At 40.1% G+C, this 17,545-nt stretch overlaps 1 protein-coding gene across 3 annotated transcripts in view; it reads left to right on the top strand.

The window, feature by feature from the left end:
* The window catches only part of FIGN (fidgetin, microtubule severing factor), a 146,544-nt gene extending 129,799 nt beyond the window's left edge, over window positions 1-16,745 (top strand). For all 3 annotated transcript variants that reach the window (XM_075609204.1, XM_075609202.1, XM_075609203.1), the window contains one exon: window positions 11,945-16,745. In XM_075609204.1, the coding sequence (XP_075465319.1) occupies window positions 11,953-14,187 (2,235 nt within the window). In that variant the 5' untranslated portion in view covers window positions 11,945-11,952 and the 3' untranslated portion in view covers window positions 14,188-16,745. The remainder of the gene's footprint in view (window positions 1-11,944) is intronic.
* The last annotated feature ends 800 nt before the right edge of the window (window positions 16,746-17,545 follow it).

The following is a 17,545-nucleotide window of genomic DNA, read 5'->3' on the forward strand; positions in this document are numbered from 1 at the left end:
GTAGTCATTACGTCATGGTGACTGGCACTCCAGAAGCCCCCATGACATAGTGATTACGTCATGCCCAACAAAGGTTTTTTTTTTTGCCACTTAGATCATGTCCTGTGTTCACATAGAGCATAGGATGTGATCTTTCCAGTGAGGTAATAGATGAGGACTCCTCTTCTGTTTCTTGCAAAATGTCCCTCGCAGTTATATGACCACTATTGAACCAGTCACATGACCGCACTGTGTGCCAGAGGGACTATGGCACTCAGGCACCACGACCCCTTCGGCACTCAAAGGCTTACTGGTTTCTTCTCAAATGTGTAATTGAAAATTCTACAAATGCTATGCATTGTAAAAAATAAATTATCATTTATTAACAGGCATTGTTTGATGTGCATCATTTGAATTAAGAGTATATAATGTAGTAGTGCTACCAAACATGACCCCATATAGATAAGGTGTGTAATTTAGTATGTAGCATTGTATAAGGCACTGGTTTCCAACCTTTTTTTTGTTAAGGAACCATAAATTATATTGTGAAATTCTGGGGAACCCCAACCCTCTCTAATAGCACACCTGAGATCAGATGCATTGTATGGAACCCCAACCCTCACCAATAGTGCGTAGGAGATCAGATGCATTGTAAGGATCCCCAACCCTGCTAATAGCGTGCCTGAGATAAGGTGCATTGTAAATACTTATGTATTTGGTACAATTTCCAAATTACCTGAAAATTGCAGGTAACCCTTTAGGGATGCCCGGGTGAACTCAAGTGTGCATAGGAACCCCAGTTGAAAACACTGGTATAAGGTTATCAGGACATCTGTTAAATAAAGCATCTCAGATGTACAGTAGGTAATGTGCAAACCTATGATGCTTCACTTTGCAATTTAGCCACTATGCATTGCTGGCCCCTCTTGCAGTGAGTGTGCTGTACTTTGCAAGGGATTTGAAGAAATTGCACATAATTAAATAGATCCGATTTGAACCCTGATTTCTAATTCATTTCCTGTGGCTATATTTTAGCCGAATTAGAGGAGGCACTGAAATCAATCAATATGTTGGGTCATTATCTGGCAAAATGTGTGAAATCACCTAGATTGAATCCCTCTAAATGTGCAAAATGTTTGTCAATTTGTCATGTTTCATGTCTCTCGTCATGGATACATCTGCTTACAATCACATGTCCTCATTCAGCTATTAACAGTAGGCTTTACTTAATGTCTCATATTAGTAGTCTGCCTGCAAGATGACATTTTCGGTAGCTGTACCTCCATTCTCCGCTCTCTGTGCCATGTGGCAGTTTTGCTTTAATTGCATAGAGAAAAGGGCAACTTAGAAGAAGAAAAAAATGATGATAAAAGCATTAAAGGGCAAAAATGCATAACATCAAATTGCGATGATCACAAGCAAAGGCAAATAGTTTTTCTTTTACTAAGTGAATTGCATAAAATGTAGTGTTGTCTTTGATAAATACACAGCTGTAAATTAAAAGCAGTGACATCATACCTACAAGGTTTTTTTTCTGATGCGTTAATGTTATTTTCTCCAAAGCATACCATTAACTAACAGTGTTTGCTTAAACAATCTGTGTGTGAAATGGAAAAGCCTTGTTCATAACTATTGACTTTCTGTTTAATTCCCAATGTTGCTTACAGCAGTATTCTTTGCTGGCACGTTCTTATGTGCCTCTACTGAAGCGTCAGCTTGGTAAAGTTGCCACATACAGCTTGACAGCAGAGTAACCCTTTGGGGCTTATTTAAAGATTGCAGAAAGAGGCAGCTGGGGGATGCAACATGGGGCTGGTCTGTGTAGAAGTTACTCTGTGCAAATTGATTGTTGTACTGTACTTTCTCTATACAGACAGGGCCGGTGTAACGGTTTCATGCGCCCTAGGCAAAACTTTAAATTTGCACCCCAAAAATAAAATAATCAGTGGCGTAGCTATCGGGGATGTAGGGGGTGCGACCGCACCCCAGCGTGACACAAAATAAAAATAATAGGGCACCAAAATACCGAACAAAAAAAAAGAAAAATGATTTAAAAAAAAAAAGATAAATAAAAAATAATAAGAGGAAAAAATAATTATTATTATTAATGCGGCCCTAGGAGTTTGCACCCTAGGCAATTGCCTAGTTCGCCTAATGGACAGGCCGGCCATGAAAAATTACAGATCTCTTTTGGGCTACATTCATGCTGTGACTACCTTTCAGTTCTACAAGGATGTTTACCCCTGTGGTCTTTAACCAGAGACTATCCAAATTAAATAAAAAGAAATGAAAAGCAGTATCCAGTTACATTTAACATAACTAGAGGTTAATGAGATATTTGCTCCTCTGTACACAATTATTGATCAGCATATGGGGATAGCAGTGGTTAAATCTTTTTGGGATACGTGATCTTTTTACAGGGGTGAATTCTTATGGATTTTATACCACTTTTTGGGGGTCATGCTTGTTTTTTGTTTGGTAGTTCTTCAGGAACACGGGGAACTGCAATGGGCACGTGCTTTGCACCATCCAATGTCAATCTTTTAGGGGTTGGTGGGTTGTCAGTGCAAAATTAAGGAGGGATCAGTAGACCCAGTAGATGTGACACTTGAGTCGATTTACAGTGTTCTATCATTCAAGAAATGTGTTGAATTATGTAGGGAGATCATTCATTCAGCGATAACTGCTGGAACCATTGTGCCATGCGACAACCTCCAATCAACTCACCCTCACAGAATAGCTGCCTTTGTAACAGATTTTATTTGGGATATGGATTTTTTTTTCACCACCAAGATGAGAAACGGTTGTGAGATTGCTACAAGCCTACAAACTTTCCCTATGTCATTGGAAGAGACTACTGATGGTGTGCTCGATTGTCGGTAACCCTGAGGATGCAGCATCTGTAAGAAGTTACTCCTAAATTGTCTTTTGGTTTATATTTTTCTCTACAGATAGCGGCATAAAGTCTGTTACAGGGGTAATTCTATTAGCCTGGTGAGAGAAGACCAGCAGTTACAGCCAAATGAGAAACCTCCAAACATAGGAGTTACACTTCAACACATTTCTTGAATCATATGAGACTGTTAAACGACTCAAAAATCCCATAACTATTGGCTCTACTGACCCCTCACTTATTTTGCTGTGATATATCTGACCAGATGTTTTGTTTTTTTTGCACAAGAAATTTGTAAAAAAAATTGTGACTTCTCTGGTGGGAACAGGTCCACATGTTTGGATATAAGAACCCATTTCATGAGCATATTCTTTTCTTTTTTCTAAGTGTCAGATGGATGATCTTATCATTATCTGGAAAAGTGGCACACATACTGTATGCTTCTACATTTTCTTTCTTATATTCTGGATTATGACGTTAATCTAAAATCCTTTGTTGTAGCATCACATTGTTGGATCTAGTTTTGAATGGTCTCCCTCACTCCTAGATAGTTGCCATCCTTCCTCTTTTTAAGTGAGGTATCCTAAGAAGCCAACTTCACATAATCTGCTCAATTGATGACAATTTGCAGTCTGAGCTTTTGTGTCAACAGATTTTGGACCGAGGGCATGATTTTTTGAGTGAAGATTATAATTAAGTATTATGGGAGAGATTCAGTAAGGTCCATTGTGGGTTAAAGCACCAGATCCGGTGCTGCCATTCAAGTCAATGACAGTTAATGCTGGATTGTATTCTTTAACCCACAACAGACCTTAGTTAGACATTCTCCACCATGTACAAATACGGACACTTTGATCCGGTACTCTTCAAAAGCTAAAAAAAAAAGCGTGAAAAACAAGACATAAAACAAATGGAAAAATAGGATTCTCTCTCTGGTAATTGTGAGTCTAAATCAATTGCGGATGTTGAAAATATGATTAAAATATTGGATCATTCTGAGGCTTGATCCTGATCTTAAGGATTTCATCCTAAAGTACTATGCATTTAGCTATAGAGGATCTTATACAATAGCAATAGGGTAATATGTTATCAGCAAGCTTACTTCAAAGAAATAAGGGAGATAAGATGCAATGGATGAACAGAGAGATGCAGGCACACTGACTTAAACAAGTGATATTTAATGTGCCAAATAGGCCAACGTTTCGGCAGAATAGTACTGGCTTTGTCAGGGGAGGGCTGACACAGGCAGTAATATTCTGCCAAAACATTGGTCTATTTGGCACATTAAATATCACTTGTTTAAGTCGGTGTGCCTGCATCGCTCTGTTTATCTATTACATCTTCTGGGACCCTTGGACTCCCTCTGTGACACAGTGCACCAGCAGCTACAGTAAGTACCCCTCTACTACCTTTATTATTGAGTGCCTGCATTCCTCGTATCCAGATAAGATACAAAGGCCAGTATTCATCATGCTGCAAGAGGGGGTGTCACATCCCAATCTGGCGATAACTGTCATTGAAGTTTATGGTGTTTACAGCTGGATTGGGGTGCAATACCCTGCATCGGGGCTTGATGAATCTCGGCCAGTGTTTGTTTGGGTGTAATTGTCATGGACACTGCAAGGCTTGTAGGTTTATGGAATGAAGATATATTGTAACATCTCTAGTTAATAATAAGACTTACAAAACAAACCCCTATATTGATTGCCTAACATACTGTAGTATTTGAAAAGTGCGTATATTGGGGCGATGGATCATCCAGTGTAGAGAGAGTTCAAATTGTTATAATTCTAATCAGAACTAACTTAAGTTTCATCAGTAGATTCTGTACCATATCATTCTAGAAGAGGGAATGGGGTTCATCTCTTGCCCAAGAGAGCGAGAGATATTTAATTTTTATATTTAAACATAGGGCCCCATTAGGCCTTAACAGGACCTTAAAGATTTATTCATTGATAACACATTGGAAAGTATTAATGGCACATGTTTGGATATAAGAACCCATTTCATGAGCATATTCTTTTCTTTTTTCTAAGTGTCAGATGGATGATCTTATCATTATCTGGAAAAGTGGCACACATACTGTATGCTTCTACATTTTCTTTCTTATATTCTGGATTATGACGTTAATCTAAAATCCTTTGTTGTAGCATCACATTGTTGGATCTAGTTTTGAATGGTCTCCCTCACTCCTAGATAGTTGCCATCCTTCCTCTTTTTAAGTGAGGTATCCTAAGAAGCCAACTTCACATAATCTGCTCAATTGATGACAATTTGCAGTCTGAGCTTTTGTGTCAACAGATTTTGGACCGAGGGCATGATTTTTTGAGTGAAGATTATAATTAAGTATTATGGGAGAGATTCAGTAAGGTCCATTGTGGGTTAAAGCACCAGATCCGGTGCTGCCATTCAAGTCAATGACAGTTAATGCTGGATTGTATTCTTTAACCCACAACAGACCTTAGTTAGACATTCTCCACCATGTACAAATACGGACACTTTGATCCGGTACTCTTCAAAAGCTAAAAAAAAAAGCGTGAAAAACAAGACATAAAACAAATGGAAAAATAGGATTCTCTCTCTGGTAATTGTGAGTCTAAATCAATTGCGGATGTTGAAAATATGATTAAAATATTGGATCATTCTGAGGCTTGATCCTGATCTTAAGGATTTCATCCTAAAGTACTATGCATTTAGCTATAGAGGATCTTATACAATAGCAATAGGGTAATATGTTATCAGCAAGCTTACTTCAAAGAAATAAGGGAGATAAGATGCAATGGATGAACAGAGAGATGCAGGCACACTGACTTAAACAAGTGATATTTAATGTGCCAAATAGGCCAACGTTTCGGCAGAATAGTACTGGCTTTGTCAGGGGAGGGCTGACACAGGCAGTAATATTCTGCCAAAACATTGGTCTATTTGGCACATTAAATATCACTTGTTTAAGTCGGTGTGCCTGCATCGCTCTGTTTATCTATTACATCTTCTGGGACCCTTGGACTCCCTCTGTGACACAGTGCACCAGCAGCTACAGTAAGTACCCCTCTACTACCTTTATTATTGAGTGCCTGCATTCCTCGTATCCAGATAAGATACAAAGGCCAGTATTCATCATGCTGCAAGAGGGGGTGTCACATCCCAATCTGGCGATAACTGTCATTGAAGTTTATGGTGTTTACAGCTGGATTGGGGTGCAATACCCTGCATCGGGGCTTGATGAATCTCGGCCAGTGTTTGTTTGGGTGTAATTGTCATGGACACTGCAAGGCTTGTAGGTTTATGGAATGAAGATATATTGTAACATCTCTAGTTAATAATAAGACTTACAAAACAAACCCCTATATTGATTGCCTAACATACTGTAGTATTTGAAAAGTGCGTATATTGGGGCGATGGATCATCCAGTGTAGAGAGAGTTCAAATTGTTATAATTCTAATCAGAACTAACTTAAGTTTCATCAGTAGATTCTGTACCATATCATTCTAGAAGAGGGAATGGGGTTCATCTCTTGCCCAAGAGAGCGAGAGATATTTAATTTTTATATTTAAACATAGGGCCCCATTAGGCCTTAACAGGACCTTAAAGATTTATTCATTGATAACACATTGGAAAGTATTAATGGCACATTTGTTGCCCTTTTTATATTGATATTTTTTATATGTCCGTATAATTATTTTTGTTTTTAAATATTCTAAATAAATAAAAATGTAAGTTTTAAGACGATCGATTATTCAGTGGCTTGGGTATATAAAGAGTCCAATGGGATTACTCCTTTATAAAGCACCAAGACATGTGCAAAACGCGTCAGACTCTGAGGTTCCTGTCATATTTTGTATCATGGATTTAAGATATTATTGTCTTTTTTACTATCTACCATAATCTGGTTTATTGTTGTGAGTTAATTTTTTTTATATATAGTGTAATAAATAGTATACACCACACTTCCTTCAACTAAGTGAAATGTTTTATTGATGAAACAGAATTTTTTTTCTTTCAAGGAAACAAGTGTGTGGGTTTTAGTCTTAATCTTCCTTTTAAAAAATGTGCTTTGCTTGCACAAAAATCTAATTGTATGCGTATACAATTGCAATAACATATATTTGCAATTGAATCCTGCTGCTTTATTCATTTATTGTGTAATTACTGCAATCCTTCCCGGTTTGTTTTCTGTATTTCTAAGTCATTAAGTTGGAAGCATGACAGCAGTGCCAGCCCTGGCATGATTCTCTTTGACTAAAACCTTGTAAATTAACACAATTAACACAGCATCATCCTGCTAATTAGCTTACAGTGTCTGGTGCAGAAATTTTGCAAATAAGGGAAAGGGAGAACGAAAGAAATCAACATGCCATTCTGTTAGCAAATTATGGGAGAGATTGGCTAAGCATTGATGCAGGGTCTCACGTCCCCATCCGGTGATACTGCCATTCATGTCAATAGGAGTTAATGCTGGATAAGGGTGTAATACCCTGTATAGGTGCTTGGTGAACTCAGATCATTGTTCTGTATTACAGTAGATCAGGGGTGCACAAACTGGGGTGTGTGAGATTTTGGGGGGGGCGGTTGCAGAGGCCCCGCACTGTTCCCCAAGACATTTAAATTAAATTAAATGGCGGGGGATCACGCGTGGCCTCTGTAACTTACTGGGATTCAGAAGCCTTGTTGTGCCGCGTTGCCATGGCAATGCGGCGTCAAATGACGTCGCGGGCCATGTGACGTGATGTCACATGACCCCACAGTGTCATTTGACGCCCGTCATCATGGCAACGGGGTCATGTAACATCATCCGTGGCGTCATTTGACACCGGTAAAAAAGGAGGGGGGGCGTGAGCACCTGGGGGCGCAGCTTCAAAAGTTTAGCTTAGTATTGCTGAATATCAAATATTATATTAAGTTTCTGAAAATGGACAGAGTTAACAAAGAGGTAAGAAATATTATATTGACAGTTATAAGAGTGTATAGCCAATAGACTTATTTTAAAACAGAGTCAAATGGTGTTTCACTTAGGATGGTAACTGCATAGTGATGAATCCATAACAGGACAACCATCCACAGAAGCAGCAATTCAGGATTTTTCCCCCCCGATATTTGTAGTTTTTTTGTGTCCCAGTTTTGACAAAAAAAAAACCACACAAATATGGCAGCGGACAACAAACACGGCTTGCCTTGGTCACCAATAGAAAGCTGTAATGTCACCAACTAAAAATGTTGCAGCATTTGTATTGGCCACCAGAGCGAGCCCTGATGCCGGTGGCCATATTATTTGCTCAGTTTGCTTGGTGGACCTCTGGTCAACTGCTCTGGAACCAAACGCAGCAAACATGAGCTCATGGAAGTAACCAATTACCATTTATTTCTATTCTATCTCTGATTGCCATGCTTAGGGAATACTAATATTTACAATCCTTTGTAACCCTCCCAGCCCGGCTTCTAGGGAGATTACATCAGTGTGTGTTGTATGGCTAGTCTGCATGGGTTAATTTGACTTAGGATGCTAGAATTCAGGTGGCTGGGGGATAAGGTAGCAAGGTTATAAAATAATGGGCGCCAGGAACTTTTGGAGTGCAACTGTTATTTATTCGTGTCCCCGCGACACAGGTACCGCTCATACACATTTTTAAAACATTACACTGTATTTTATATCAGACAGACATGAATATGGTCCTTCCATTAGTGCCCACTCTTAACACTTGAATGGAGGTACATTTACTTAGTTGCTCTACGTAGATATGGGACCCGGCCCCCCTTGTTGCTTTGGAACCATCATCTGTACAAATCCAATTACTCTGAACCCCTGTGGGAATCCTGGTTGACCTTCCTTATTTGACCCAATATCTTTTTGGCTGTTTGGGAACTGCCACTTCCATACAGACTGATGAGGAATATTAGCACCAAACTGCAGTTAGTGCTGATCTTCCGGCACTTGGGAGCCCTCTTTTCTGAGGCCCTCTGTGGAGTGCCATATTCCCTTTCTTTAACTATTCAGGACTCCATTCCTTCTTTTAGGGATCCTAACTTTAGGGGTACTGTCCCTATCTACAACATAATAAACAGTGGTGCCTGGTCTATGCTACTACTTTATAAACATACTTATCTACTCTCCCCGAGGCTCCTCTCCTCTTGACATCCAGGAACCAAACCTTCCCCCTCCCTTATATACTCTCCATGATGTCACGTGATGCCGTAATGATCCCATGGCAACACAGTGTGGGTGGAGCCTTACATACACCAATAATGCTAGTAACCATTTCGGAGGGAGTTACACTTTATTAAGTGATTCCTATTTTTATGTTGTAGGACTTTAGTTATCTAATGATTATTTCATACATTATCTGATTTGTAAGTAAAATAAAAAATAAAGCTAAATCTCCGTATGCTAATCTCCGTATGCTATGAATGTACAGCATCTAGTGATGAAATGGTTAAAGATGCTATAAATGTAATTTTGTAACAAGAGAAAATTATACAGATTAGCCTCACTTCATTTCAATTAATTACTGACCTCGTCAAACATTAATGCACATTCTGTGCTAGGAGCAGAACAAGTAGTTTGTGGACCCCAGTGCAAGTATATGCACTGCCCCTCCCCTACTTGTGGAGCGATGACTTACCCAGCAGCAGAGTGGGCCCAACCAGGCGGGCCATTACGATACTTGGACCCAACTTGCAGTGAGGCCTAAATTCTGTGTTAGGATGGCCAGGGTGGGCCCACTCGTGCAAGGACAGACAGATACTGTTCCACAGGTAGAACGCAGGGTGGAGAAGGGCAGGGGGACATAGAGGGGACAAATAAAGGTCATGATAACGCTCAATAACACACAAATAATCTAAAGTAAGCACCAGGTGCATAGGGAAAATTAACATAGAATGCAAAAAGATGTTGACCAAGGTCACATAAGTCCCTTTTTAGCACGCACTCATGGTGCAACAATAATGAATAGTAGGGAGGATATAGTAATCCTTGGAGGAGCCTAACTGATGCCAGTCACCCACAAAAGGCAGGGCTATATGGCGACAGGACGTCTAACCTGTTAAAATGAAAATAATGTTTATTAGGATATCAATACGCCGAAACAAGTGAAAAGTATGTAAAAGTGAATTAAAACTTAGAATAAAATATTCCCCTAGCTGGGAGGTGCTAGTGCGGTTAGTGATAGTGCTGGCTAGTAATGACAGGGTTAAATGCACAGCGAACCAAACGCTCTTGTCACACTCTAGTGTAGCCCTCCATAAATCATTATAAAGTAGCTGGATGGTGTCATACAATAAAGTATCATAATTGGCTCAGTAATGATAGGACAAATAGGCAATAGTAAGCACTGTATGTATAACATCCATATAAATCACACCATCAACCACAGACAGCAGCTCAGTGTAATATGTAACACACTAGAGCAGCAGGCTGAGTACGCAGTAATACAACTATGATGCAAATAATACCAAGGGATCACAGAAAGTGAGTACCAGAGACAGGCTATAAGTAGCCGTGAATAATACAAACGTATCTGCTGCCTTTGCTGCTGTGAGGATGTGGACGCTACAACCGCTGACTAACACCAGACCTCATGCGGACGCCACCGACGTGACATCACAGCACCCTATGATAGTTTCGTGTCGTGAGACACTTCTTCAGGGGGGAGGGGCTACACACTAAAGTGTCCATGCGCCTAATATACCCTCTAGTGAGAGGGAGGAGCAAACAGTAAGGGCTGATCTCTGGTGTTGCCTGTCCGTAATTAACAGACACGGCTTGTTGCTCTGTGCTGTATCCACCCACAAATGGGGAGGAGGAAGGAGGGGGGTTATTCCCACACAGATGAGGGGGTTATTTAATAGAGACAGTGTATCATGTAATTAGGTAGATATAGCAATACAGTGTGAGTGAATGCATAAATAACCAAACAAATCAGTTATTTTAAAGTTACACACAAACTGGCATATTGAGCATGATAATAGTCTTGATACAGATGAAACATCAAGATATACATGACACTTGTAGTAGCATGTGTTCATAGTCTTAAGGTCCAGATGAACATGATGTAGGGGATAAATGTATAAGGTAATATAACCACTATAGTAGAGCGCACCAGTGGTGCGGAAATGCGATATAGTGTACAGTCCACCCCCTAGGGGTCAAAACGGGTTTCTGACATAGAGGGGAGCCTACAAAACTGCCGGCTGCTAAACTATGTGCTGGAACAGTGTTCACGTATGTGGGAGGATGGGCCACAAAAAGTGGCGGGCCCTGGTGCGGCTTCACCGAGTTCTGTCAATGGTAAGTCTGCAATTAATTCCTACAATTTACTATAGTGTATGGACAAAGCCCCAGTTACATCAATTAACAGACTTTTAGATTATGAATTCCAACTGTAGCATCTCGAAAGTAGTGTTACTGAAATTCTTTTATGGGTTAGGCATTAGAGATTTTATTTCTTTGCACCCTGGAGATTGGATGGAGAAACAGAGAGCAGCAGACAAGTGATGCTTGTTTTTTTTCAGAGGTTCAACAACAGAACTCAGAAGCAGAAAGAAGGCAGTTGTAATTCATACTGAGTTGTAGGCTTTGTGTGATGAAAGCGCCGGACCGCTGCCTGGGAGATTGCTTTGCTGCACTCCACGAAGCAGATTTGAAACTGTCGTGGACCACTTTAGATGAGAGTTGGATTATGGAATGACCTGCAATGTCTGTGTCATATTGTTCTGCACAGGGTGCATTATACTGTGCTAACTAGGTGTTCAGCACCAAATAAGAGAGGTATCCTAGATGTGATCTGTCAGCTGTGTCTCATATTTTTAGATTGGGAAAAAAAATCTAAACCTGAAACTGATATGTAAGAGACGGAATTGATGCATTGATAACCAATCCACATCTGTAGACTGCCTTGTTTTATTTTCATTCATGCAAAATTACTTATTTATTTACAAATACCTCTAAAAAATATTTGTTTACATTCTATGGTATCAGTTTTAATGTTTATATTTTTTGCATTCATATATGTTTTATATATTTTTTTGTAAAGCAAAAAATGTATGTTTACATTTTTTTTTTCTTTGATGTTTTTTAGGCTTGAAGATGCAGTGGACGCCGGAACATGCACAGTGGCCGGAACAGCACTTTGATATAACATCAACCACACGGTCACCAGCCCATAAAGTTGAAGTATACCGGGGCCACTTGCAACGCACCTACCAGTATGCATGGGCCAATGATGACATCTCTGCCCTGACTGCGTCTAATCTTCTTAAGAAATATGCTGAAAAATATTCTGGAATTTTGGATGGTTCCATGGAAAGACCCCTACTGAGCAATTACGCCGAAGGTCAATCAATTCTACTCAATGGTCGAAAGAATGAAAGTGAATCGTGGCAGACATCGTTGAACTCAGAGAGTATTTATCCTATGAGCTGTGTTGCTGATGTCATTGCTGCTAGCAAAGCTGGAGTGGTAACAGCTATCCCACCATCAGATGTTTCTGCCAACATTGGTAGTTCTCCTGGGGTGGCCAGCAACCTGACAGAGCCTAGTTACTCTAGCAGTACATGTGGAAGTCACACTGTACAAAGTCTTCATTCAGGACTACCATCTCAGGATTATGCCACAGGATATAATGGATCCTACTTGCATACAAGTTACAGCAGCCAATCGGCATCTGCACTTCCATCACCTCATCCATCCCCTCTTCATAGCTCTGGACTTCTACAGCCACCTCCACCCCCTCCACCTCCTCCAGCTCTGGTAACAGGTTACAATGGTACTTCCAACCTTTCCAGTTACAACTACCCACCTGCCAATTATGCTTCTCAATCCGCTGTTGGGTCAGGGTACAGTCCTGGCAGCGCCCCTCCTCCTTCTGCATATCTTCCTTCAGGAATCCCTGCTCCTACTCCTCTTCCTCCCACAACTGTACCAGGTTATAGTTATCAGAGCCATGGTTTGACACCAATTGCACCATCTGCTCTGACTAATAGCTCAGCAAGTTCACTAAAAAGAAAAGCTTTCTACATGGCAGGGCAAGGGGAAATAGACTCTAGTTATGGAAATTATAGCTATGGCCAACAGAGAACCTCACACAGTCCTATGTACAGAATGTCTGATAACAGTATTTCAAACTCAAGCAGAGGAAATGGTTTTGACAGAAGTGTTGAGACATCATCCTTAGCATTTAAGCCAACAAAGCAGCTTGTGTCCTCTGATCAGCAAAGGAAATTTAGCAGCCAGTCCACAAGAGCTCTAACACCACCTTCATACAGCACTACTAAGAATTCACGATCAAGTGAATCATTTGGAAAGTACAACTCCTCTGCAATTAATGAACATGGTGATGAGCATAGACAGATTCTTCCCCATCCACTACAAGGCCCTGGACTTCATACAGCTACCTCATCCAACCACTCTGTGGACGAACAGCTGAAGAACACTGATACACACCTCATTGACCTTGTGACAAATGAGATTATCAACCAAGGACCTCCAGTGGACTGGGATGAAATTGCTGGCCTTGATTTAGTAAAGGCTTTCATAAAAGAAGAGGTTTTATGGCCTGTAATTCGGTCCGATGCATTCAGCGGACTGACTGCCTTGCCTCGGAGCATTCTTTTGTTTGGACCTAGGGGAACAGGCAAAACATTATTGGGCAGATGTATAGCTAGTCAGCTTGGTGCCACATTTTTTAAAATCACTGGCTCTAGTCTTGTCACAAAGTGGATAGCAGAAGGAGAAAAAATTGTCCATGCCTCTTTTCTTGTGGCAAGGTGTCGACAACCATCAGTGATTTTTGTTAGTGACATTGATATGCTTCTTTCATCTCAAGTGAGTGAAGAACACAGTGCAGTAAATCGGATGAGAACGGAGTTCCTTATGCAACTAGACAGTGTTCTATCTTCCGCTGAGGACCAAATAGTTGTAATTTGTGCCACAAGTAAACCTGAAGAAATAGATGAATCTCTTCGGAGATACTTTATGAAGAGACTTTTAATTCCACTTCCAGACAGCACAGCCAGACACCAGATAATAATACAACTGCTTTCCCAGCACAATTACTGTCTCAATGACAAAGAGGTTGCACTCCTCGTCCAGCACACAGAAGGTTTTTCTGGACTGGATGTGGCTCGCTTGTGTCAGGAAGCCGTGGTAGGTCCTCTCCATGCCATACCACCCGCAGACCTTTCAGCCATTATGCCCAGCCAGTTGAGGCCTGTGACATATCAAGACTTTGAAAATGTATTCTGCAAGATCCAACCTAGCATATCTCAAAAAGAACTTGATACATACATTGAATGGAACAAAATGTTTGGTTGCAGTCAGTGATAGCCCTTAAACATTGCAATGTATGTTGGCACACAAACATACTGTAGGTGACATAAGGAATAGAACTTCTTTTCAGTAGTGTTCCAATTGTAAAGGGTACTAGGACAACCACAATAACTTTGCATCTGAAGAGACAGGGTAGACTTGAAAGAAAAGTACATCAAACAGCTACTGTACTGTTTTGAATTAAATCACATATGACAGAAAGCATATGTTGATGCTCAATTCTGTTCAAGCTAGTCAATACTCCCCAAGAAGCAGGGTGAAAGTGGGTTGATTTCAGAAGGACATGAACCCTGTGTGTTGATTCCATTCTGCTGTTCTTGAGATTTAGTTGCTGTCAAGTGCCTGAAGTGGTGCTTTATTTTTTGTTTGCCTCACAATTACATTGGTGGCATGTGCTAATATAAAGAGCTTTAACTTCAAACATTACTGGACTAGAGATGAACGGTTATGTTGAGAGACAGAGAGACAGATTTTTGCCATTTTATGAGCAACAGTATTCCTCAATCCCATCTGTTCTGCAGTGTTAACTAAGAACAGTAAAACAGGGAAACAGTAATCTGGACCTTAATTTCAGCAGTTCATTTCTTTTAATGTTCTGTCTGCAAAAGAAAACTCAGGAAAGTGATTGATTTGTACAGTACCTCAGACGAATGTGTTAAAAGCACTATGTACTGCTGAGAGGTAAAGGGTGGGTTTTGATGTTACTTTATATTAAAATTATGTTTACCTCAACAATTAGAAAGTGGCATTGAAATTTACTGTGAATGTATTTGGTTCATTCTAAAGGAAAATGGCTGAAGTCTTGCCGCATTCATTTGTAACAGATTAACTCCATATCTAAATTACTCATCATTGAGAATTGCCAGCTACGGTATTAAAGCAAAAGCTTTTTTAATCAAGTTCATACAGCAAACTGCAAGTATTCTTTGTATATCAGTATTTATAGATAGTACAGCTGGAAGTGAACAGATTAAAATTAAAACCACTTCATCACTGGTTCTAATTTCTGCAGACGTTGAACAACTAGCTTACACTGTTTTCATATGCAGGGACACCTTGCCTATAAACAGTAACCTTTTGTAATTATTTGGCTATATTTAAGAGTTTGTAGGTCATATATCTAAAAATTGAAATTATTCTAGGCCATTGAGAAACTTCTTAGAATGTTTTTCAAAGCTGCTGTTAGAAAGCAGTAGATTGTAACCAAAATACATGCAAACGTGAATATTGTTTGATAGACAGTTTGTTTTCCATATCCAAACTGTGGTGTAAGTCTGTTACAGGTTGTGATACCACATAATGGGCCAACATGAGCATTCTTCAATGATCTGGTTGTACATGAGCAGAACAAAAGGCTTACAGGCTCTTGAAATTTATGCGCCCGCACATCTCTGAAGAACTATTATTAGTGCTCCTTTCCAAACTTACTGCAAGGTTTAGCTTTATTGGATAATTTTAGTTTCAATCGCACATACTTAAAGCAGCAATCCTGTGTATCATCATTTATTTTTTTTAACTTTAACTGTAGCAGGGAGAGCTCATCGGTGGTTCCCCATGTCTGGGGACCCACACCAGTTTCAGAGCAGCAAACCCAGGTTGAATCTGGGGTCCAGAGGGAAATTGGGGTCCAAATTGGGGAAAGAATATGGCCACTGGTGTCAGGGACCAATAAGAAAGCCGTGACATCGATGATGTTTTTCTTTCTATTGGTGACCTCGGCGACCAGATTTGTAGCTTTTTAATGTCAAATATGGCATAAAAAGAACTTCAGAGGGGAGGCTTACACATCGAGGGTCTACCAATGAGCTCGGGTTAAGGAGTGTGCACCCGGGATTGCGGGTTTAACATTACTTGAAGATGTTATCAGTGGTACATATGAGACAGTGCCCTAAATTTCTTCTTCACTTTAGTTCTACTTCTCGTGCAACATCCAATAACAAAACGGGAATTACTGATCTTGTTCCATTGGTTTTAACGAGCCAAACTTTACATTCACTACTTAAATATCTGATATTTTCTCATGCACATTCACTATGGAATTGACCTTGCTCAAAGGCTGGCCGATTATTTGTGGCATTTGTTTTATTTGAATTTTCACGTTTGTACCATCTACTGTGTCTTTCTTTTTATCGTTTATTGCTTTATGTGCAACTCTTTTTTCATCACCACTGATTGATTTTGGGTAATGTCTACCAGAAAGGAGCAGTGTACAGACTGCAGCTGTCCCAGAGCATATACCACTGCATGCACACAACAGCCGTACTTTTTGAATGTATTGTTTTGTTTACTTTGAGACAGTAACAAAACTGTTGCAAAGCACTGGCATTTGATGTACATTCAAGACCTAAAATAAATGCACTGAAAGTCTTATCTAAGTAAGTATTGTACCTACTGGTTCTTCTGTTTCACTCGGAAATCATTTCGAACAACACACACACACACACACACACACACACACACACACACACACACACACACACACACACACACACACACACACACACACACACACACACACACACACACACACACACACACACACACACACACACTTTACATGCAAAAGAGATGATTCTTTAGAAGAAGAAAAAGATCTGCAGTCTAAAAATAAATCACGTCAACTCCTGCCCTGCCAAAGAGATCTACAACACGCTGCAAATCAAAAGGCCAATTTTGCTTAATGAAAGTCATATCAATAAAGATAAAGCAACAGGTGGTATGTTGTTTTCTTATTGAAAACCTGACATCATTGTACCTGAAGTCATGCTTTGCCTCGTTGAATTGCTTAGGAATTCTTATAGCCACCAATGACTACATGTTGCTCTTTAATTCCCCCGAGACATGTTTCTTATTGCAAAGTGCTGATGCTAACCAATTGGTAGACTGTTTGTTTTTGTTATCAAACTGTGGGCTCATCTGACATGTTACTCTAATGAAATCTAACTTGCTAGCACTAATTTAATTCCATTACAATCAAATCCATTCAGTTAGCCACTTTAATTTAGGTGAAAATGGAATAGGGCAGTGGTGCTCAACTCCAGTCCTCAAGCCCTCCCAACAGGTCAGGTTTTCAGGCTATCCCTGCTTCAGCACAGGTGGCTCAATCAGTCTCTGCGTCAGCACAGTAGGCTCAATCAGTCTTTGACACCCTCTGATTTAGCCACCTGTGCTGAAGCTGGAATATCCTGAAATCCTGAAAACCTGAAAACCTGACTGGGGTGGGAGGGGGCTTGACTTGAGGATTGAAGTTGAGCACCCTGGAATAGAGCACAAATGTATAATCAATGATAACAACATGCATCAACAAATAGAGCTCCCGTCTTTAAGGTCGTATGCAATATGTACTTTGGCA

The sequence above is a fragment of the Ascaphus truei genome, chromosome 7 (genome assembly GCF_040206685.1).
Source record: "Ascaphus truei isolate aAscTru1 chromosome 7, aAscTru1.hap1, whole genome shotgun sequence".
NCBI lineage: Eukaryota > Metazoa > Chordata > Amphibia > Anura > Ascaphidae > Ascaphus > Ascaphus truei.